The sequence below is a fragment of the Myotis myotis genome, unplaced genomic scaffold (genome assembly GCF_014108235.1).
Source record: "Myotis myotis isolate mMyoMyo1 unplaced genomic scaffold, mMyoMyo1.p scaffold_m19_p_20, whole genome shotgun sequence".
Taxonomy (NCBI): Eukaryota; Metazoa; Chordata; class Mammalia; order Chiroptera; family Vespertilionidae; genus Myotis; species Myotis myotis.
Genome location: NW_023416325.1, coordinates 24,593,798 through 24,615,134, shown reverse-complemented (window position 1 = coordinate 24,615,134; position 21,337 = coordinate 24,593,798). Strand labels below are relative to the sequence as shown.

General features: G+C 58.1%; 1 protein-coding gene across 1 annotated transcript in view; it reads left to right on the top strand.

Annotated features, from left to right (window-relative positions):
* SORL1 (sortilin related receptor 1) overlaps window positions 1-21,337 on the top strand; it is a 153,262-nt gene that overhangs the window by 113,880 nt on the left and 18,045 nt on the right. The window contains exons 32-42 of the mRNA XM_036353719.1: window positions 1,390-1,539; window positions 5,885-6,016; window positions 6,884-7,010; window positions 7,560-7,729; window positions 8,888-9,000; window positions 9,196-9,300; window positions 10,010-10,082; window positions 12,694-12,776; window positions 13,865-13,961; window positions 15,941-16,125; window positions 20,313-20,432. Of these exons, the coding sequence (XP_036209612.1) occupies window positions 1,390-1,539; window positions 5,885-6,016; window positions 6,884-7,010; window positions 7,560-7,729; window positions 8,888-9,000; window positions 9,196-9,300; window positions 10,010-10,082; window positions 12,694-12,776; window positions 13,865-13,961; window positions 15,941-16,125; window positions 20,313-20,432 (1,355 nt within the window). The remainder of the gene's footprint in view (window positions 1-1,389; window positions 1,540-5,884; window positions 6,017-6,883; window positions 7,011-7,559; window positions 7,730-8,887; window positions 9,001-9,195; window positions 9,301-10,009; window positions 10,083-12,693; window positions 12,777-13,864; window positions 13,962-15,940; window positions 16,126-20,312; window positions 20,433-21,337) is intronic.

The window sequence follows — 21,337 nt, the reverse complement described above, 5'->3', positions numbered from 1 at the left end:
GTGAGTGCCAGGACTGACTGTGGCCGAGCTCGTTGGCCTCATGTTTGCCACTCTTCTCCTCAGACCTGTTTCCGCAGAGTGCAGGGGTGGGAGAGGCCCCTTTGGAAATTCAGTTAAACTATGCAGACACAGACTGTAAAAGTTGAGTGGTTGCTGTGTGGTGTCTTGTTAGCGGGGTTAAGTGTACCATTTGCTAGTGCTCGCCACCTGTCAGTAGCCTCTCAATAATTTCCCAGAGTCAACACATCAGATGATCCTCAGCTCCAGCGTGTCTTAGCCCTCCCCCGCCCCCTCTGGGCCTCCCCCTCCCCCACCTGGGCCTCCCCCTCCTCCCAGCTGGGCCTCCCCCGCCCCCACCTTGGCCTCCCCCTCCCCCACCTGGACCCTGTCCCTCCTCCCACCTGGGCCTCCCCCTCCTCCCAGCTGGACCCTGTCCCTCCTCCCACCTGGGCCTCCCTCTCCTCCCAGCTGGACCCTGTCCCTCCTCCCACCTGGACCCTCTCCCTCCTCCCACCTGGGCCTCCCCCTCCCCCACCTTGGCCTCTCCCTCCCCCCACCTGGACCCTGTCCCTCCTCCCACCTGGGCCTCCTCCCACCTGGGCCTTCCTCTCCTCCCACCTGGGTCTCCTCCCACCTGGGCCTCCTCCTCCCCCCACCTGGGTCTCCCCCGCCCCCTTTGGGCCTCCCCCTCCTCCCAGCTGGGCCTCTCTTCTGGGCAGCATGCCCAGCCCTGGGACTTCTCTGCCTCCTGGGAATGCTCTCTGACTTCTCCCTGATGTAGATGCTGTTTTCTGGGTCGTATGTCCTGCTTTTTCTTGGTTCACTCCCTTGTTTGGCTGAAGCACGCCCTCCAGTAGCTTTGTTGGGTGAATGTGATGGTGCAGGAGCCGCGGACACAGTGAGCTTGGCTGTGAGTTCATCCTGATTGCCCTCTGCCCGGGACACAGGTGTAACTCTCTGAGCTGTCACTTCTCCCTCATCCTGAGGACTCACTTTTCCTCCCTCGTGTTGGAGTTCTGTTTTTCTCCATCCCAGACTGAGATACCAATTTCAAGCTTTTTGAAGATTCTGTGACATTGATCTAGCTGGTTCTTAGCTTTCTCCCTGACAGCTCGGAGAGGTTAAAGCTTCTTGGTCTCTCTCGGCACCCATCACTGGCTGGCTGCTTCCCAGCTCTCAGAATCGTGTTGCTCTTGTCTTTTTAGGGTCCCGTGAGAGAGCAAAATTAGATGCCTGTGTCTAGTCAGTGTCTTTTCCAGAACTCACGTCGGTCTCAGGCCTCCTAGTAATTCCTGAGACACTGTAAGCTCCCAATACGTGGAATTGGTTACTGTTGCTGGCCAGCTCCCTCCATTCTAAAAAGTAAATTGTAAAAATGTCTTTTTCTAGCCGGTGTTACTGCTGCCTCCGTGCCCACCCAGCTCGGGCAATGTGGCCGGTTTGAGTTCGAGTGCCACCCACCAAGGACATGCATCCCCAACTGGAGGCGCTGTGATGGCCGCCGCGACTGCCCGGGAGGCCAGGACGAGGCCGGCTGCCGTGAGCTGGGGGCTCAGCCCGGGGGGGTGCCGTTACCGGGTGTCGTTCGTCTCACTCACCTTGTCCTTTTGGTATCATCTCTACTACGGGATAGGAAAATTAGGCTTCAGAGAGGACATGCCATCAGTAACAGACTGGAGTATTTATTTAGTATTTATTTATTTGGGGGGGGTTTTGGGTACAAAGTTATCTGCTTATTATTATTATTTTAATTGATTTCAGAGAGGAAGGGAGAGGGAGAGAGAGATAGAAACATCAATGATGAGAGAGAATGATTGATCGGCTGCCTCTTGCACGCCCCCTACTGGGGATCAAGCCTGCACCCCGGGCATGTGCCCTTGACTGGAATCAAACCTGGGACCCTTCAGTCCACAGGCTGACGCTCTATCCACTGAGCCAAACCGGCCAGGGCCAAAGTTGTTATCTTTTTATCATGTCTTGTTGAAAGTTCTTACAGAGTGAGTACTCCAAAATAACACGGAGAAATTAGATAAGGATTAGTGTAAAATTTCACATTTCATTAAAAGAGCAAAATGTATACCATTGGGACATTACGGTAACAGGTCAGATTTAACCCACACTTGTCAGAATAATAGCGGGACTGTCTGAGCCGAGGAATTAATCACAATAAGATGGAAATAGTTAACAAGGAGTTGGAATAAGACCTTCCTTCTGGGTAAGATGAACTCATTGATTGGTACTCATTCTTTAAATAAGTTTAGCTGGTTTTAAATCTGCCTTTTCTTAAGGATGTTGCTTAGTTAAGGTTCTTAAAACCTAGATGTGCTCTCCGACGAGTGTGTGACTCACTCCTCTGAGAGCCTGTCTGAGAGGAAATGCGATGAGTGCGGCCTGACTCCTCTTAGAGGACAGCCCCTGAGCACCCGCACTCTGTTCCACGTGCCCATCAATACATGTTTGATCACCAGGTCAAGACTTTCAGAGATCATGACGACCTCATTTCTAACTTAAACCCTATGTTTTCCCACTTTCAAAATTTTGAGGCATGTTTCATGAACCTCAGACATCTTCCAGCTTCACTACTCAGCTGTTGGATTATATTTTACGACATTCTTATCATATGGAATAATTCTGCAATGGGGAACTTGGACTTTTCAGAACCAATCCTCTCCTGAGCAGAGAGCTCTTCCCTGCCTGTCTGTAAAAATGACTCTCCCCGCCCCGCCCCCCATCCCCGTCACACTCGTACTGTTCCTCTCTTTGTAGCTCTTATTACTACTGGTACCCAGAATCACACATTTGTTTACTTCTTTGCTGTCTCCCTCAATAGAAGATAAGCTCTTTGAGGGCAGGTCCTTTGTCTGGTTTACACATCACCTCTTCATCTTATTCATCTCATTCATTGGGAGATGTCCCTGAATGTTTGTTGGATGGATGGCTAGATGGGTGGATGGGTGATGGGTGGGTAGATGGATAATGAGTGGCTGGATGGATGGGTGGGTTAGTGGTGGGTGGATGGATGGATGGGTGGGTGGGTTAGTGATGGGTGGATGGATGGGTGGGTAGTGGATTGGGTGGCTGGATGGATGGGTGGCTGGCTGGGTTAGTGGTGGGTGGATGGATGGATGGGTGGGTCGGTTAGCAGTGGGTAGATGGATGGGTGGGTGAATGGATAGAAGGATGAATGAATTCCATCTAGAGCTTCTGAGACTGTCACAGCAGTGGTTCTCGAGCCATTTCTAAATACTCTAGTGCAGTTTTATCTGTAACCGTTTCCTTCCCACCTCCCCAAGGAGAACCAGTTTCATCTCAGCATGGGACACCGTATCAAATGGTGATTTTCCAGGAGATGGGGTGACAGCCTGTAATTAGCCTCCCAAGTGGTTGTGGTGTTTTCCTTCTCTCACTGAGAATTAGTCTTTTAAATCTATTTAGCTGAAGTCTGGACTTCCATCCTAGACACATGCATAGACGTCTTAATTCTTCTTTCACATGGAAACTCCTCAGTTGAAGACCATTGCTGCAGGGTTCTGTCTTCTCCCCCGGCTCCTGTGTCCTTTCCTCTCTAGTTAAATGTCCTGGTTGCTCGTCCCTCGCCTGGCAGCATCCAGGTTCTGCTGCATCTTGGAGCAGAGGCAGCTTCCAATAGGAAACAGGTCACCTGACATTGTTCTGGAATCAAATCCCTCAGCACCGGCTGATGCTGACGAATTGCCGCGGAGCTGGCAGACACTGCACACGCCCCGCTCCATGTGTCTGCCTCAGGCTAGGCCAGTGATGGCGAACCTTCTGAGCTCGGCGTGTCAGCATTTTGAAAACCCTAACTTAACTCTGGTGCCGTGTCACATACAGAAATTTTTTGATATTTGCAACCATAGTAAAACAAAGACTTATGTTTTTGATATTTATTTTATATATTTAAATGCCATTTAACAAAGAAAAAACAACCAAAAAAAAGAGTTCTTGTGTCACCTCTGACACGCGGTCATAGGTTCGCCATCACTGGGCTAGGCAGCTCCGAGGACGTGGTGATGTTTAGGAGCCCCCAGAAGGATCTGTTACGACTCTGTTTTATAAATCCTCTCAGAATCTACATGGCTTAGTGATCTCGGGCAATTTCTTGTAGTATCGGGATAGTCGTCACATGGAATGTTGAGTGCATTTTGCATGGGGTGGGGAGAAGGAGCTAGGAGGAGTCTGGCCTTGAGTCCCAATAGAGGAATGAGAATTTGAACTCGGAAACCCGGTAGCACCGCCAGGTGCAGAGGATCAAGTGTGTGCAACAGTCACCACAAACCTAACATCTTAAGAAGCAGTTACTTTCTATAGTTTGTGGGTCGGAAATCGGACGTAGGTTTTCCTGACTAGAACCAGCATGTGGGCAGGGCTGCTTCTCCGGTGGCGGCAGGAGAGATCGGTTCCTTGCTGTTCTGGCTGCGAGAGGCGCCTTCCTCCGCGTCTGACCAGCAGGTCCGTCTCAGGTGCTGCTTCTGACCTCACCCCCTCTCCGACCCCAGTCTGGAGGGTCTCTCAGGGCCGCCCGGTTGGATTGCGCCCCGCCCTCCCCCCCCCATGATCCCGGATGCGCTTCCGACGTCGGGGCCATTAGCTCAATGACACCTGCCTCGTAAGGTGACCTTCAGCGTGCCTCACAGATTACGACGTCGATGTCTCTGGCTGGAGGAGCAGGAGGATTGTAGGGCCTCCTCCTGGTGGGTGGGTTCCGACGTCTCCTGTCCAGTGGGGCAGGCCCGTGGGAGCCTGTAATGAGGCTGAACCCTGCACCTGGGTCAGCCAGACTCGCGTGGGGCAGGAGGTTTACGTCTTCTCTGTAGCCTTCCTCCTCTTCTCCCTTTTGATGATCATCTGCTATTATACGGTCATTGCCTGCTCTTTAGAGCCTGACGCAGCTTACTCCTTTAGAACTGGAGCGGGAATCTGATTGCGGTTCATACTGTAGGGTCGTGTCACTCATGTCACTCAGTGCTCTTTGTGTGCACGCTTCCATTTCCTGGTACATACTTTGAAACCTGCACATAATGAGGGGCGCCTCTCAGTGTTGTGATCATGGCGTCATTATTAGCATGACTCAAACCGGAAATCGGAGTGTCATTCTGACTGCCGCTGGGACAGAAATAGCGATTACTGTCGGCAGCCTGCCCACCAGGGCTGCACCAGGCACTAGTGTCTCTAAGGAAGGAACCCTGATCTGGGGCTGCAGCTGGGAAGAGGCCAATGTGGGCCTGCGGGCAGGAGGCTCCCTCACCTGACAAACAGGCTAAATGATGGCACGGTTTGGGGGCTAGAGAGAGAGCCCCTTAACCAGTTCACTGCCACAGTATTTTGAATTTAGTTTACAGAGCTCTTCCACTCGCATCTGTAGATGCTTATGGCGTACACATGGTTAAGCATCCTGACCTCCCGCTGCCCCTGGATCCTGGGAGACACGACTGATGGGATTGTCCCCTGGTTCTGTAGACGGGAACGGAGCTCGTGCTGTTCAGTGGTTTGCTGCAGATCATGCCGAGCCGGGATCGAGCCCCAGTGTGGGGCTACTAGCATGATTAGTAGTCATGCTAATAATGACGCCATGATCACAACACTGAGAGGCACCCCTCATTATGTGGTATTTTAACTGTGTAGGCTTCAAAGTATTTACCAGGAAATGGAAGCGCGCACACAAAGAGCACTGAGTGACATGAGTGACACGACCCTACAGTATGAACCCCTACAGTGTGCCCCCAGGGTTCCGAGTGTCACGGAGCTGATGCCAGTTCCCGTCAGAAGCAGGCCCTGTGGCGCCTGCTCAGTCACTGCTCATCCTCGGGGCAAACCCTGTTCCCACACCCGCAGATGCTCACACAGCACGGCCCCTGTGTTGCAGCCACACGTGGTGCCCTGGCCTGTGTGAGCGGCGAGTTCCCATGCGCGGACGGTGAGGCCTGCCTGCGGCCCTCGGAGCGCTGTGACGGCTTCCTTGACTGTGCAGATGAGAGCGACGAGCAGGCCTGCAGCGGTGAGTGCCCAGCCTGGTCTCCCCCTTCGCCCCCCTCCACCCCCCCAGGGCCCAGCCTTATCCCCTGGCACAGCCTTGTCCCTTGGGCCCACTGGAGAGAACCCTCTGAGTTTGTCCTCAGTCTGAACCAGCCCCTGGCATGGCTCCCAGCTCCCCATGCCTGTGGAAAGGCTCCCCATGCCTGTGGGAAGGCTCCCCATGCCTGTGGAAAGGCTCCCCATGCCTGTGGGAAGGCTCCCCATGCCTGTGGGAAAGGCTGGTCTTGAGCCTGTTCTCCTGCCTCCCCACCCCAGGCTGCTGCACTGTTGCTCCCACAGGGCCTGGCACTTCCGTCTGGAATGAATTGAGTAGTGGCCTCAGTCCCTTCGGTGCCACACAGAGCATGCAGACTGGGTGGCTTACAAAGAGCAGGCATTTAGTTTTCAGTCTGGAGACTGAGCGTCCAGACCCAGTCACCAGCAGGTTCCCTGTCCGTCTCCTGGTTCCCACTGTGTCCTCGGGGAGGTAACGAGGCAGCTCTCTAGGCCTCTAGTGGACACTTCGCTCATTCATGCGGCTCCAGCCTCATGACCTAACCACCTCCCCGGGACCCACCCGCTGAGCCGTCCCAGAGTTAGTTTTCAGCACGTGAGTTCTGAGGGAACACGTTTAGTCTGCAATAGGCCTGTACCCAGCCCCCTCTATTGAGAAGTGGCTTTAAATGTGTGTAGACAAGGAGGGGAAAGCTAGGAAGCCCTGGGGACATCTTTAGGGTGACAGTGTGGCCTGGCCGTCTAGGTCAGGGAGGTCTGCCCACATCAGGAGCCTCTGGACTCTTCTGACACCCAAGAATGTGTGAGCTCTCTTCCCTGTGTCCCTTCTCTTCAGATGAACTGACTGTGTACAAGGTGCAGCACCTGCAGTGGACGGCTGACTTCTCTGGGGATATCACTTTGACCTGGATGCGGCCCAAGAAGATGCCCTCTGCTTCCTGTGTGTATAATGTCTACTACAGGTGGGTCCTCCCGCAGGGAGGGAGGGGTCCTCCCGTCTCCGTGGCCCTGTCTCCAGGGGGAGGGAGCGGGTCCTCCTGTCTCCATGGCCCTGTCTCCCAGGGGGAGGGAGCGGGTCCTCCTGTCTCCATGGCCCTGTCTCCAGGGGGAGGGAGCGGGTCCTCTCTGTCTCCGGGGTCCTGTCTCCAGGGGGAGGGAGCGGGTCCTCTCTGTCTCCGGGGTCCTGTCTCCAGGGGGAGGGAGCGGGTCCTCTCTGTCTCCGGGGTCCTGTCTCCAGGGGGAGGGAGCGGGTCCTCTCTGTCTCCGGGGCCCTGTCTCCAGGGGGAGGGAGCGGGTCCTCTCTGTCTCCGGGGCCCTGTCTCCAGGGGGAGGGAGCGGGTCCTCTCTGTCTCCGGGGCCCTGTCTCCAGGGGGAGGGAGCGGGTCCTCCCGTCTCAGGGGTCCTGTCTCCCTCGGGCAGAAAGCAGCACTGTGCTATGCAGGGAAGGGCTCTGTTCACGGGTGGGCCCTCGCCGCCCGCCTCCGTGTGACCTGCTCTCTTCTGTGGGCCAGGGTGGTGGGGGAGAGCCTCTGGAAGACCCTGGAGACCCACAGCAACAAAACCAACACGCGGCTCCGAGTCCTGCAGCCGGACACCACGTACCAGGTGAAGGTGCAGGTGCAGTGCCTGAGCAAGGTGCACAGCACCAACGACGTCCTGACGCTGCGGACCCCCGAGGGGCGTAAGTGCTGCCCGTGCCTGCGCCCGACAGGACTGGCGTGGTGTCTTGGTTTCCTGGGGGCCCTCGGGGAGGGCGCGGGGCCACACGCCTCAGGCGTAGACGCAGGGCGGCTGCTCTGTGGTCCTGCCTACGTTGCTGGACATTTATTCTTCTTCTTTTTAATGTATTTTATTGATTTCAGAGAGGAAGAGGGGAGAGAGAGAGAGAGAGAGAGAGAGAGAGAGAGAGAGAGACATCAATGATGAGAGAGAATCATTGATTGGCTGCCTCCTACACGCCCCCTGCTCCACGTCACGGGAGCGCAACCTGGGCAGGTGCCCTTGACCGGAATCAAATCCGGGACCCTTTAATCCACAGGCCAGTGCTCTGTCCACTGAGCCACACGTGCCAGGGTGGACGTTTGCCCTTATTAAGTCACACAATTGGCCTACGAAGGTGCGTTCAGCTTCTGCCCTCCACTGCCCTGTTTTGCATTTGTTACCGAGTCTCTGCTTCTGTCTTCTGTCTTCAGGGTTTTCCCAGTGCTTGGCCCTTGAGAGCCCATCGTCGTTAAGACGTGAGGCATGTCAGAGCGTGTGGCTCAGTGTAAAGATACCGCCCACACGCGTGTGTCCGAGGCTCCCGCGTCCACGGCCTCGTGAGCGCTGTTAGCTGCTGCCCCAGGACCTGTGTGAGCGTTTCACACGAACCTCGTTCAGGGGCCTGGCGCCGAGTAGCCTGCAGAGCCCGCGGCAGCCAGGTGGAGGGCGCCCTCGGGCCCTCAGGAGGCCAGGACAGTGCAGGCAGCGCAGCAGGGCCTGGACTGGGTCCTGGGTGGCGTGCCCCGAGGTTCCCAGCGAAGGCTGGATTGGTTCAACCCAAACCAAAAGAGGGGGCTTTGGAAGCTTTGCTGGGGTCTTTCCCCAGGGGTTCATACGGGGAGGCCCTGGGTGGTGGGGAGACCCGTCAGGGGCGGCTCGGCCCTCGTGGCACCAGCCCCGGGAGCCACGAGCAGGCCGAGCCCCAGGCCCAGCCTTTCCTGTGGTGTGGGGGCCAGCAGCAGCCTGCCTGGTGGAGCGGTCACAGGCCGGTCCAGACCCCTCCTCGTCCTCGTGCGAAGCTCGGGACTCCCCCAGGGACCTGTGTGCAGACGTGTTTAACCCCCTGCCTCTCTCCTAGTGCCCGATGCCCCTCGGAACCTCCAGCTGTCCCTGCCCCGGGACGAGGAAGGAGCGATTGTGGGCCACTGGGCCCCTCCCGCCCACAGCCAGGGCCTTGTGCGAGAGTACATTGTGAGTGCCTCCTGGGCGCGCTGCGGAGCAGAAGTGTCTCCCGTGTGACTAGGGTTTGGTGGGATGTGACCTCGTGGACAATGATCACCTCTTAGAACAGCTCCTGTTTCCCGTCGGCTCTCTGGCCCCTGTCAGGCATCAGGGTGCCCCGACCTGTGACGGCCTTTCACCAACACGTGTTTCTTCTCCCGTCAGGTGGAGTACAGCAGGAGCGGGTCCAGGACGTGGGCCTCCCAGAGGGCGGTGAGCAATGTCACGGAGATCAGGAACTTGCTGGTCGGCGCTCAGTACACCGTCAGGGTGAGCTGCCCCCTGCAGCCTCGCTCGCTCGGGCTTGGGCCGTGGGGAACGGGGCTGCCCCTGAGCACGTGGCGCCCTGCTTGCCTTCCTGAGACCTTCATTCCCGGCCTCGCCCTGGGGCCGCTGTTTCTTTCTGTCTCTTACCCGCGTCCCGTCCCAGAGAACCTGAAGTCAGACTCCCCTCAGAGCCGAGGGTTTCTGAGAGCCCTGCTTTGCCCGATATTCTGCTAACTCTCCTCTCCTGTTGCAGCCTCACGGCGTGCAGAGCTGTGCCAGGCCTTTGCAGACGGGTGCTGTGAAGTTCTTATAAAACACACTGTCAGTATCCCCCGCAGAAAAGAGAGAGAGTTTGTGCAAACATGTTTGAGACCGTGAAGTGCATACACAGACTCCCTCACACTGTAAGGCTCAGCACCGCTGTCATGTATGTGCACACTTACATGTGTATTTATGGGCGCACACTCCCCTGCTCCTCAGGAAAACCGGGCTTCATGGCCAGAGTCATGTCCTGACCTCAGTGCTCACGGCTCCCTTTCCCCCAGGCCTCCCACCCCCACCTCTTTCCCTTTTTCAGGTGCGGGGCCTCTGAGTATCCTGGCCCCTGCCTGTACCTGTGACACCTCACTGCCCAGGTCTCTCCTTGGCCCCTGGGAGTCTGGCTGTGTGGTTACGGCCTGTGTTTCATGCAGAGTTCACTCTATTTGAACAGGTGGCTGCGGTGACGAGCCGTGGAATAGGAAACTGGAGCGACTCCAAATCCATCACCACCACACGGGGAAGAGGTGAGTGGTTCCAGGTCGCAGATTCGGGGAAGAGAGCGACCTTCAGAGGCACTCGGTGTGCCTGGGGGAGGAGGGTGGGATTAGAGAGCGTCACACAGCCTCTCCCCCAACACAGGCGCGGGCGCCCTGGGTGACGGGAACTGGGCACTTCTTCTAATGCAACATGCAAAGGGTTTGCAGAGGCCACCAGGCTTGGCCCGCTGTGTTTGCGCCAGCACCCCAAACAGAGGAGAAGGCACCCTCTCCTCTGTGGAAGGTGACAACCTCGTGTGCATGTCTGTCTGGCGCTGGGCTGTGTTCCGGCAGCTTTGTCAACATGCAGGTGGCTGTGTCCAGCCCAGGAGCTGGTGTAGGGACAGCTGCTGGCTCAGTGACCCCTCATTAAGTGACCCCTCAGATCACCTGCAGGGACAAACGAGGGACTGCAAAGAGGCCACGTCACTTGTCACCTAGTCAGTGCCAGCGGAGAGGAGCCGGATCCTCTGCCCCACACTGTGCCTGAGCCGCTGTGAACCTGCAGCAGCGAGACGGGCCTGCGGCGCTCGTGGCCCGCGTGCTGGGGGCCGGTGCCTCGCGAGGGCAGAGGCCGCTCTGCTCCCTCTGCTCTGCCGCTGGCCCCGAGCAGGAACCCAGGAGACAGTTGGAGAGGGTGAAAGGAAGCGATTAAGTGGAGGCTGTGCACGCTGATGGGGAGGCAGAGGCGGCTCCCGATGTTGCCGTGGTGCCTGGGGCTTTGTTGATGGACTGTGGGCATGGATGTTGGAGTCAGGAGGTCGCGTGGAATGTCTTGGGTATCTTACCTTCGCCTGAACCTGTGAGAGATCGGCTCCGGGTCCTTAAGAGTCCCTGTCTGGTCGAGATCAGGCCGGGAGGCAGCCAAATCCAGTGGAGGCTTTGGAGCAGGTGCTGTGGGGATTGGAGATGGGTCCTGAATTCCACTGCCCGGGGCTTTTATTATGGTATCATGTCCTTGCACAAAAGCAGGGTCAAACTATGACTGACTAGATGTACTACAGCCAGGTGCTTTGGAAGGTCAGCACCTTGAGCTCCGGGCAGAGTCACATCTGCCTTTGCTTCTCTTAAAACCCTTTGGCTTGAGGAACCTGGGCCCCTGGCCTGTTCTGGTTCGGTACGTGCAGGAGGCAGCTCTGTACGGAGTCAGAAGTATTTGTTGTGAAATGTCATAATGTTAAGAAGATGAAGGCCCTGGCTGGTTTGGCTCAGTGGATAGAGGTCGGCCTGCGGACTGAAGGGTCCCAGGTTCGATCCCTGGTCAAGGGCACACACCCTGGCTGCAGGCTCTTCCCCAGTCTAGGCCCTGGTAGGGGCATGTGCAGGAGGCAACCAATCGATGCGTTTCTCTCATATCGAGATTTCTTTGACTTTCCCTCTCTCTTATACTCTCTCTAAGAATCAGTGGAAAAGTATCCTCAGATAAGGATTAAGAAAAAAGAAGGTGAAGGAGAATAGCAGTGGCATAGACCAGATTAATTGTTGAATGTGGTGGATGAATAGTAACAATGAGACAAACCACTGTTTAGCAACACTTTTTGTGGCCTGACTACCACTTTGTTGTTTTATGTGAATCGATCTCCTCTGATTCCCATTGATCCCACGAGTCTGACAGTGCAGCTGCTGTGGCTGAGGAGCGTGCCCGCAGAGTGGCCCACCCCGCGCACGCGGCAGCTCGGCGGCCATGCGGGCAGCTTCCTCACGGCACTGCCGCCGGCCACGCCTGGCGGTGCTCCTTCCCTGGTGCTGTTTCCTTGAGCCCAGCGTCATTAATGGCTGATGATCTGAGAAACCCCAGGTCTTGCTGTCTCTGCCAGCAGGTGGTGTCCACTCCTTGAGTCTCTCCTGCTGTGCCCTGCACCACGCATCCCCTGAGCCCTTCAGGTTTGGGGCAGGAGCCCGTCAGCTGGTCGGGGACGTGGAGCAGCCTTTGCCTGCTGCCCCGCCCCGCGGCTCTCTGGATGCCAGGCTCCCACAGGAGAGGGGAGAAGGGGCGTGGCTGAGAGCCAGACCCTTACGGGCGTCCCCACGGGATGCCCTGGCCTCTGGAGTGTAGATCGCCTCTCGGGCTCCGGCTTGGGAGGGTGGGTGGCTACTCCTTGTTAGCGTCTGAGCGGGAGGCTGAACTGGGTTTGCCAGACTCTGGACTAGGTTCTTTCCGTTTGCCGTGGCCTGCTGTTCACTCTGCTGTCGTCCTCCCAGAGGGACCAGGCCACAGGATCATTATCCGTGCCAGTGAAGGGGCACCGTGGCCTCTGGACTAGGTTCTTTCCGTTTGCCGTGGCCTGCTGTTCACTCTGCTGTCGTCCTCCCAGAGGGACCAGGCCACAGGATCGTTATCCGTGCCCGTGAAGGGGCACCGTGGCCTCTGCCCGGGCGGGCACGGGTTGTTGGGCATCAACATATGGAACTTCCCCGCTCAGCGTCACTGCAGGAGAGCTAGTGAGCCCAGAGCGGTGGTCGCCAGGGGGCTGGGACCCCTCAGCTTGGGAAGCGGGTCTCCGAGACGCGTCACAAACAGCAAGGAGACACCTTCCCTCCACGGAGGCACGCTCGGTCCTGCCACCCCTCCCCTGACGCCTCTTGCTGGTTCTTTCAGGGATCCCTCCTCCGGACATCCACATCGACGGCTGCACTGAGAGTTCTGTGAGCTTCACCCTGACCACGCAGAGCGACGTCCAGGTAACGCGGGCCCTCGGCTGGCAGGCGGGTGGGGACCCAGTGCCAGTGAGGAAGCAAGGGATGGGCCAGTGCCGCTGGAGCCCAGGGCGGCTCCTCCCACGGAGAGCCCTGAGCCTGCACGGGAGTGTCCGCCTCAGCCGGTGCCTTTCCCACATCATGTAACTAAGTGGTTCGCAGCCACGGTTCCGACAGGCCAGTGCCGATAGGACACGTGCCCTGCAGTGCCCAGCGCCATGGGATCGCCTGGTGCTGGTGCTGGTGCTGGTGCTGATGCAGGGGAGCCACCGCGGACACATCTTATGAGAGAGTCACCTACGCGGAAGCACTGCCACTCCCTCCACCCCTGTCCCTCTTCCACCATCCCCGTCCCTCTGCTCAGCCGGCCGCACGGCCGCCTTCCCATAGTCACCTGCGCCCCGGGTTCTCGGGCTTTTTCTTGCCTGTTGCTCCTGCATCACTCTGTCTGTGAAGTGTGTGGGGGACAGACAGACAGAAGCCTTCAGAGTCTCTGCCGTTCACTGTGTTGCAGTTTGCTATCAAGCCCTCCTTCCGAGATGGTCGGTGCGAGAAGCAGCCTCCGCATGGAGCATGTCCAACTTGTCTTTGGTCTTGAAAGCATTCTTGTTTTGTTTGTTGTCACATATTTAAAGATCTTTAGGTCCGACTTTTCTATGAACTTAGGACCTGGAGGAGGCCGGCTTCCTGGGCCTGGGCACGCTCGCTCCTGTGAGCACTGAACCTCTTGGCCTTCACTGCAAGGACCACCTGAGCGTCAACATATCTTTAATTACCAGGACCTAATTCTTCTTCATTTTCCCCTCCTTCTGCCTCTCTGCATTGGTTCTTGTCCTTTTATTCTATTTAACTTTTGTTTCACTGACTGTATTTTACATCGTCAGTGGCCTCCCCCTGGCTTTAGAACGGGCGTGCACTGGCCCTCGCTGCAGCACAGGCGGAATTCGTGTAAAGACCAAGAGGAACAAGCCCCCATCGGGACGCGCGGCAGCAGAGCCCGCAGGAAGGGGTGCCGTCTCCGATGGGGGCTCTGTGGCCGGACTGTTGGTGACCTCGTTCTTGGTCCGTGGCAGGTGAATGGCTACGTGGTGAACCTCTTTTGGGCATTTGACACTCACAGACAAGAGAAGAGGACTTTGAACTTTCGAGGGAGCATGTTGTCCCACAAAGGTAACCCCTTGGAGCTGGTCTGTGTGAGCCGGAGGATGGGCTAGGCTCATGTTTCCTGGCAGCAGAGCCATGAGGGGAGGCCTGGGGAGAGCGTGTGCACGGAGGCCTCCTGGCTGCCGTGCGGGTGGCAGCGCAGATGTGAGTGACTCCCGACTCCAGGGAGAGAGCCACAAGCCCCTCTATCCTGGTGGCTCTTAATGGAAGTTGGAGACTTGAAGGGAAAACACTGGAATGAAGCCAGATTAACCTCATGCAGAGGCTGTTCAGCTCCAAAGGAAAGAGCTCCCAGGTCAGCTACCTGTCTCTCTCCTGCTTTCGTTGGCTCCTTCTTGGCCAATAGGAGGGAGCTCGGCCTGGGCAGAGTCAGTGTTCAGTTTATATTGGTCGAGTGAGTGGACGGACAGCCTGGGCTAAGGAGGGGGGGACATCGTCTCATTCCCCTTACATCTGTGTGAATTCCGAGTCTCAGTGAAAATGCTCATATTTGAAAATGGGCTCAAGGAGAGATTTTTTTTTTAATTCTCACCCAAGGATATTTTCCCCTTGATTTTTAGAGAGAGTGTAAGAGGGAGGGAAAGACAGAGAGAAACATCAATGTGAGAGAAACACATTGATGGGTTGCCTCCTACACAAGCCCTGACCAGGGCCCGGGCTGGGGATGAGCCTGCAACCGAGGTGCATGCCCTTGACCGAAATCGAACCTGGGGCCCCTCAGTTCACAGGCTGACGCTCTATCCACTGAGCCAACCGGCCAGGGCTCAAGGGAAGATTTAAATTCTGCCAGGGAGACCCTCCAGGACGAAGGCTGCCTGTGGGTCCTGGGAGGACACGGGGCATCTTCCCTTCCCCGCCAGCCTGTCTGCAGAGCTGTTGGTCATGTGGTTCCTCACGGCTGAGCGAGGACTGTCTGTGTGGAAGAGGAAAGCTGCCCACGAGGTTGCACAAGAATAAAAGTGACGCCAGCACCTACTGTGTGCAGGCGCTTGCTTGCCGAGGCTCGCGGGGTGTGTGTTTTGCGTGACCCCAATAACCAATCTGTGGGATGGGTCTTATTCACTGATGAGAAAACAGGGCTCAGAGCTTCAGTAATCCCCTCAGAAGGTGGCAGAGCCCGTTTTGAACCCACATCTTTCTAACTCCAGAGCCGGTGGCCTCGAGCCTTGGTGACGCACTGGGCGTCGGCAGGTCAGCAGGAAGGCTCGGCCTGGGGCGTGGAGGGCCGCGTGCTCGATGCTGGCATCACGCCGAGCACGTCACAGCATTTTCTTTAAACGTGCCCTTCTGCTTCTCTCCCACAAAAACAATGGGCTTAGGGAGTCCGGCTGCTTTAACCTGGGAATGCACTGAGCGTGGAGCCTCCGGGCCCAGGCGCTCTCGGGAGCCCTGGCTCACCGCTCTCCGCTCCATAGCGGCATTGCCACCCACAGAGAAAGGGCACCGTTCATGGCAGAACGTTGAGAAAACAAGACAAGTGCAGTGACCATTAAAATTTCCCACAGTTTCACTTGCCGGGAAAACCACGTTTGAACTTCAGATGTCTCCTGAATGAGTAGGAGCTTCCGTGTAGCTTTATCGTCTGCCCTTTTCACTTAACATAAAATTGGAAAGACTTTTCGCTCTCGTTAAATATCCTTGGAGACAGCTTTAGGGGGCTCCGTCACAGTGGGTGGGACACACATGGAGTTTGTGGAATGTGCGTTGTGTGGTGATGGCCCACCCTCAGCAGTCTGACTGTGCACAGGTTGTCCGCCGTAAGAAACACTAATGCACATGCTGGTTGCACCGCGTCTGGCCCCTCTGATTCCGTGGGCTGGCTGACTGGAGGTTAGGCGCCGTGGTGGCCATCAGTAAGTAACGGCGCTTCTGTGACAGCGAAAGCCGCCACCTGGGGCCTCACCAGCTGACAGGTGCCTGGCAGGACGCCAGTTCTCGACTCCCACCCCAGCTCCCTCCCGCATTTCTTCTTCCTGTTTCCACAGTGGGAAATCTGACAGCGCAGACGTCATACGAGATTGCCGCCTGGGCCAGGACCGACCTAGGGGACAGTCCTCTGGCATTCGAGCACATCGTGACCAAAGGAGTCCGCCCTCCTGCTCCCAGCCTCAAAGCCAAAGCCCTTAACCAGACGGCTGTGGAATGCACCTGGACCGGGCCCCGGGACGTGGTGAGTGAGCCAGGGGCGCGGACCCCTGATTCTAGCTCAGGGACAGCCTAGGCTCTCTCCCCCCAGTGCGTGCAGACCCCTGATTCTAGGTCTCGGGCAGCGCTGGGCTCTCTCCTCTGTGGCTGTTTCATCCTTTCTCACCCGAAGCTCAGCCACCCTCCTGGTCAGCTCTGGGTACCTGTAGAGGCACCTGACATCCCAGCCCAGCACCCCTTTCTCCCTCTGGCCTGGCCCTGGAGAGGAAGTGCCCTTGCTGTGTGTTGGGGTGTGGAGCGTGCGTGGGAAGAGGTGGCTGCTCCAGTTCGTAGGACTCCCCTGGGCTCAGGTGTAGGGATGGTGACACATTTCCATCCCCTCCCACCACAGGTCACCCCCACCCCCAGGCTGCCTTCTCTGGGCACCCCCCCCCCTTCCATGTCCCCACTGCACTTGAATGCTGGTCTTTGTTTGTTCTTATATGTGCATTTTGATTCCCTGTGATTACGTTTGTGCTTCTTTCCGAGTCTGGCTGTTACTTCCCCTCTCTCCAGTGCGTCCTTTCCTTAACCTTCAGGAGGGTCTTCCCAGGGCCTGTGTGCTTCGCCTCCCTGCGCCCTCCCTCCTGCTGTGCAGTCACATCCTGCTCTCTGCCCCTGGCCTCTTCCCTCAGGGCTCCTGAGGCCGTTACAGTTGGGTCCATATGGAGTAATGTTTCATTAGCTACTGCTGATCCCATTTGATGCTTTCTCTCTTCTTTTTTAAAGATGCATTTATTGATATCAGAGATGAGAGAGAGAGAGAGAGAGAGAGAGAGAGAGAGAGAGAGAAACATCAATGATGAGAGAGAATCATTGACTGGCTGCCTCCTGCAGGCCCCACACTGGGGATCCAGCCCGTAACCGGGGCATGCGCCCTGATCTGGAATCGAACCGTGACCTCCGGGTTCATACTAGTAGGTCGAAGCTCAACCGCTGAGCCAAGCTGGCCGGGCTATTTGATGCTTCTATCTGTTCTCTAATCTCCTTGAGTAGTTTGCAAGCTCCTTACAGGGAAGCAGTGTTTTCCGGGTTTGCCGAGTGGAAGAGGACAGGGAGCTAAATCTGTCGTTGAGAATTAGGGCGTCCTCAGGGGCTGCGGGGGGACGCGGCCTGTGGCTTGTCCACCGCGGGCACCCAGTGCACTGGGTGCAGGGCTGATTCCTGGGGGTGAAACCAAGTTTGCAAGTAACTGCAAGCTCAGCCACGAAGAAGGAAGGAAACGCAGGTTACTGGGTGCCCACTGGGTGCCAGGCACAGCTGGAACCCTCACACACCTCCTCCCACTTCCTCCTGTCAGCAGCTCAGTGGGGAGCATGCTCCTTTTACCAGTGAGGAGACTAAGGCCCAGACTGAGTGACTGGCCAGCGTTGGAGCTCTCGGGAACGGGAGACAGGGTTCCTAGCCCCTCTCTCCTGTGGCTGCAGAACCCAGTGCCAGGCGGGGCAGGGCGGGGCGGGGCGGGGACAGGAATGCCCAGCCTGTCCCAGGGCCCCCTTCACCTCGAAGTGGACTCTGCTTACAATGGGCCTTGCTTTCCATTACACCCCCGCTGAGGGACGCCCTGGCCACCCAGCTGACCCCCAGCGAGGCTAATGCGCAGGGCGCTGGGACAGGGCCTGGCTCTCTGGTTCCCTGAATTGGGCCGAGGTAGCCTGCTCACCTCCTCTTACTGAGGTAGCTTCGGAGGGAGAGGGCCCAGGTACCTGTGGAGGCAGTCACCTCCTTTGCTGTCCCCAGGACTCCAGCATCTCCCTCATTGTGCCCCCTGCCTGACAGCGACTTTCCTCGTCCCTGTGCTGTGCCGGCCTCCTCACACCTGGCCCTTGGCTCCTGGACCTCGTTCCCTCCCACAGTGCTCCCAGGCTGGTCCTCCCCCCCACGGTGCTCCCGGGCCAGTCCTACCCCCATAGTGCTCCCGGGCTGGTCCTCCCCCCTGGTGCTCCCGGGCTGGTCCTCCCCCATGGTGCTCCCAGGCTGGTCCTCCCCCCATAGTGCTCCTGGGCTGGTCCTCCCCCCACGGTGCTCCCGGGCTGGTCCTCCCCCCTGGTGCTCCCGGGCCGGTCCTCCCCCCATGGTGCTCCCGGGCTGGTCCTCCCCCCACAGTGCTCCCGGGCTGGTCCATCCCCCATGGTGCTCCCGGGCTGGTCCTCCCCCCCCCCCACGGTGCTCCCGGTCTGGTCCTCCCCCCCCCACAGTGCTCCCTGGCTGGTCCTCCCCCCCCCACAGTGCTCCCGGGCTGGTCCTCCCCCCCCCACAGTGCTCCCGGGCTGGTCCTCCCTCCGCGGTGCTCCCAGGCTGGTCCTCCCCCCTCACAGTGCTCCCGGGCTGGTCCTCCCCCCACAGTGCTCCCGGGCTGGTCCTCCCCCCTCACAGTGCTCCTGGGCTGGTCCTCCCCCCACAGTGCTCCCGGGCTGGTCCTTCCCCCCCCCCACAGTGCTCCCGGGCTGGTCCTCCCTCCGCGGTGCTCCCGGGCTGGTCCTCCCCCCACAGTGCTCCCGGGCTGGTCCTCCCCCCTCACAGTGCTCCTGGGCTGGTCCTCCCCCCACAGTGCTCCCGGGCTGGTCCTCCCCCCCCCACAGTGCTCCCGGGCTGGTCCTCCCTCCGCGGTGCTCCCAGGCTGGTCCTCCCCCCTCACAGTGCTCCCAGGCTGGTCCTCCCCCCCCCCCACAGTGCTCCCGGGCTGGTCCTCCCTCCGCGGTGCTCCCAGGCTGGTCCTCCCCCTGTGGTGGTCAGAGGCTTGTCCTCACTGTGCTCAGCCTTTTTTGGCCTCCTGTCCCATCCCATGCTGGAGCCCCCTCATTTTCCTGGTCCCACTCTATTCATAGTTGCTTTCCACCCCCTTTGAGCCCCTAATTCTTTCTCTCCTCACCTCAAGTCTGTCCCCCTCGGGACCCCGGCTCTCCCCTCCCTGTCCTGGCCGTAGGCAGTGCCGGAGGAACACGCCGAGCTGCTGGGAAGGGACCCTTGCGTGGCCTGATCGCTCCCTCCTTCCCTGGCTGCCCTGGCCTTCCCGTTTCCTCTCTTCCGCTGAAGAAACCACTCTTGGAGACCATGCTTTGTGGCTTTACTTACAAAGAAGCGCACTCGGCACCTCCCACTGTCAGCTCCCGGCTCCCACTCCGCCCTCACATTCTCCGTCCCTGCTGTGACTCGTCCCTTCCCCGCGGGGATCAGTGAGGTCCGGCTGCACAGGACGACATGGAATGTCACGTGGCCGTAGACCATCGTGTTCTGTCCCAAGTCCAGCCGCCCGGCTTCCGCAGCTGCAGCCTGGTTTGATTGGGACCCAGGCCAGACCCTGCACCTGACGTCTATCTTCCAGGTCACCTCTGGGTCCAGAGGCTCCTGGAGCCACAGCCTCACCTGCATCTGGGCGGCGGGGGGGGGCAGGAAGCAGGGCCCCCTCAGAGGCCCGTAGCACTCGGCTGTATCCCATCGACTAGGACTGTCACGTGGCTCACCTAGCTTTGAGGGAGGTGGGAATGTGGACTCCTTTTAGGCAGCACTTCTCACTAAGAGCAGGACTCAGCTGAGGAGGGATGGGGACCTGGCCTCCTCAGGCAGCTGCTGTGTTACCCTGCAGCCCCCTCCCAGTCTGCAAGCTCCCACCTCCCCCCAGTCTGCAAGCTCCCACCTCCCCCCAGTCTGCAAGCTCCCACCTCCCCCCAGTCTGCAAGCTCCCACCTCCCCCCAGTCTGCAAGCTCCCACCTCCCCCCCAGTCTGCAAGCTCCCACCTCCCCCCAGTCTGCAAGCTCCCACCTCCCCCCAGTCTGCAAGCTCCCACCTCCCTCACAGTCTTCAAGCTCCCACCTCCCCCCAGTCTGCAAGCTCCCACCTCCCCCCAGTCCGCAAGCTCCCACCTCCCCCCAGTCCGCAAGCTGCCACCTCCCTGTGTCCACATTCCTCTCCACCTGGTAGAGGGCTGCAGCTTTGGAGATCCCCTCTGTGGAGCTCCCGACAGTGTGTTGGCAACTTGATACTTTTCTGTTTTCCTTCTCTGCCTCTGTGAGGACAGCGCCCGGCCCATGTGCCTTGGCTGTAATGCTGATGAAAGGGACATGGAGTGAAGACTGCTCTCTGGGCTCTGGCCTGGTCCAGGGTCTACATTAGGATTTCCAGGGAACGGTAGGTCGTGGCCACGGAGCTGACGCCCCTCCTGTTCCCGTCAGGTGTATGGCATCTTCTATGCCACGTCCTTCCTTGACCTCTATCGGAACCCGAAGAGCTTGACGACTTCGCTCCACAACAAGACAGTCACTGTCGGGAGGGACGAGCAGTACTTGTTTCTGGTGAGTGTCCCGTGCCAGAACGCCCAGGGGCGTTTCTCTGTAAGGGACGGTTTCATTCCCGGGCTCCGAGCTCAGACCAGGCCTGGGGCACTGAGGGGAGGTCCAGGGCCGGGTGTGACAGGGCGAAGGTCTCTCGGCCACACGAGTTGAGCTCATGATAAAGCCACACAACTGTGGCTCCACTGGAGAACTGAGCACTCGGCGCGCAGCCACAGCAACTGATGAAACCCTTTGTCTCATTCTACTTACAGGAATTCAGCCTACATGCTCTTCCACGCCTGCCATGCTGTTAGCCTACATGCTCTTCCACGCCTGCCATGCTCTTAGCCTACATGCTCTTCCACGCCTGCCATGCTGTTAGCCTACGTGCTTTCCCACGCCTGCCATGCTGTTAGCCTACATGCTTTCCCACACGTGCCATGCTGATAGCCTACATGCTTTCCCACGCCTGCCATGCTGATAGCCTACATGCTTTCCCACGCGTGCCATGCTGTTAGCCTACATGCTTTCCCACGCGTGCCATGCTGTTAGCCTACATGCTTTCCCACAAGTGCCATGCTGTTAGCCTACATGCTTTCCCACATGTGCCATGCTGTTAGCCTACATGCTTTCCCACACCTGCCATGCTGTTAGCCTACATGCTCTTCCACGCCTGCCATGCTGTTAGCCTACGTGCTTTCCCACGCCTGCCATACTCTTAGCCTACATGCTCTTCCATGCCTGCCATGCTGTTAGCCTACATGCTTTCCCACACGTGCCATGCTCTTAGCCTACATGCTCTTCCACGCCTGCCATGCTGTTAGCCTACGTGCTTTCCCACGCGTGCCATGCTGTTAGCCTACATGCTTTCCCACACGTGCCATGCTCTTAGCCTACATGCTCTTCCACGCCTGCCATGCTGTTAG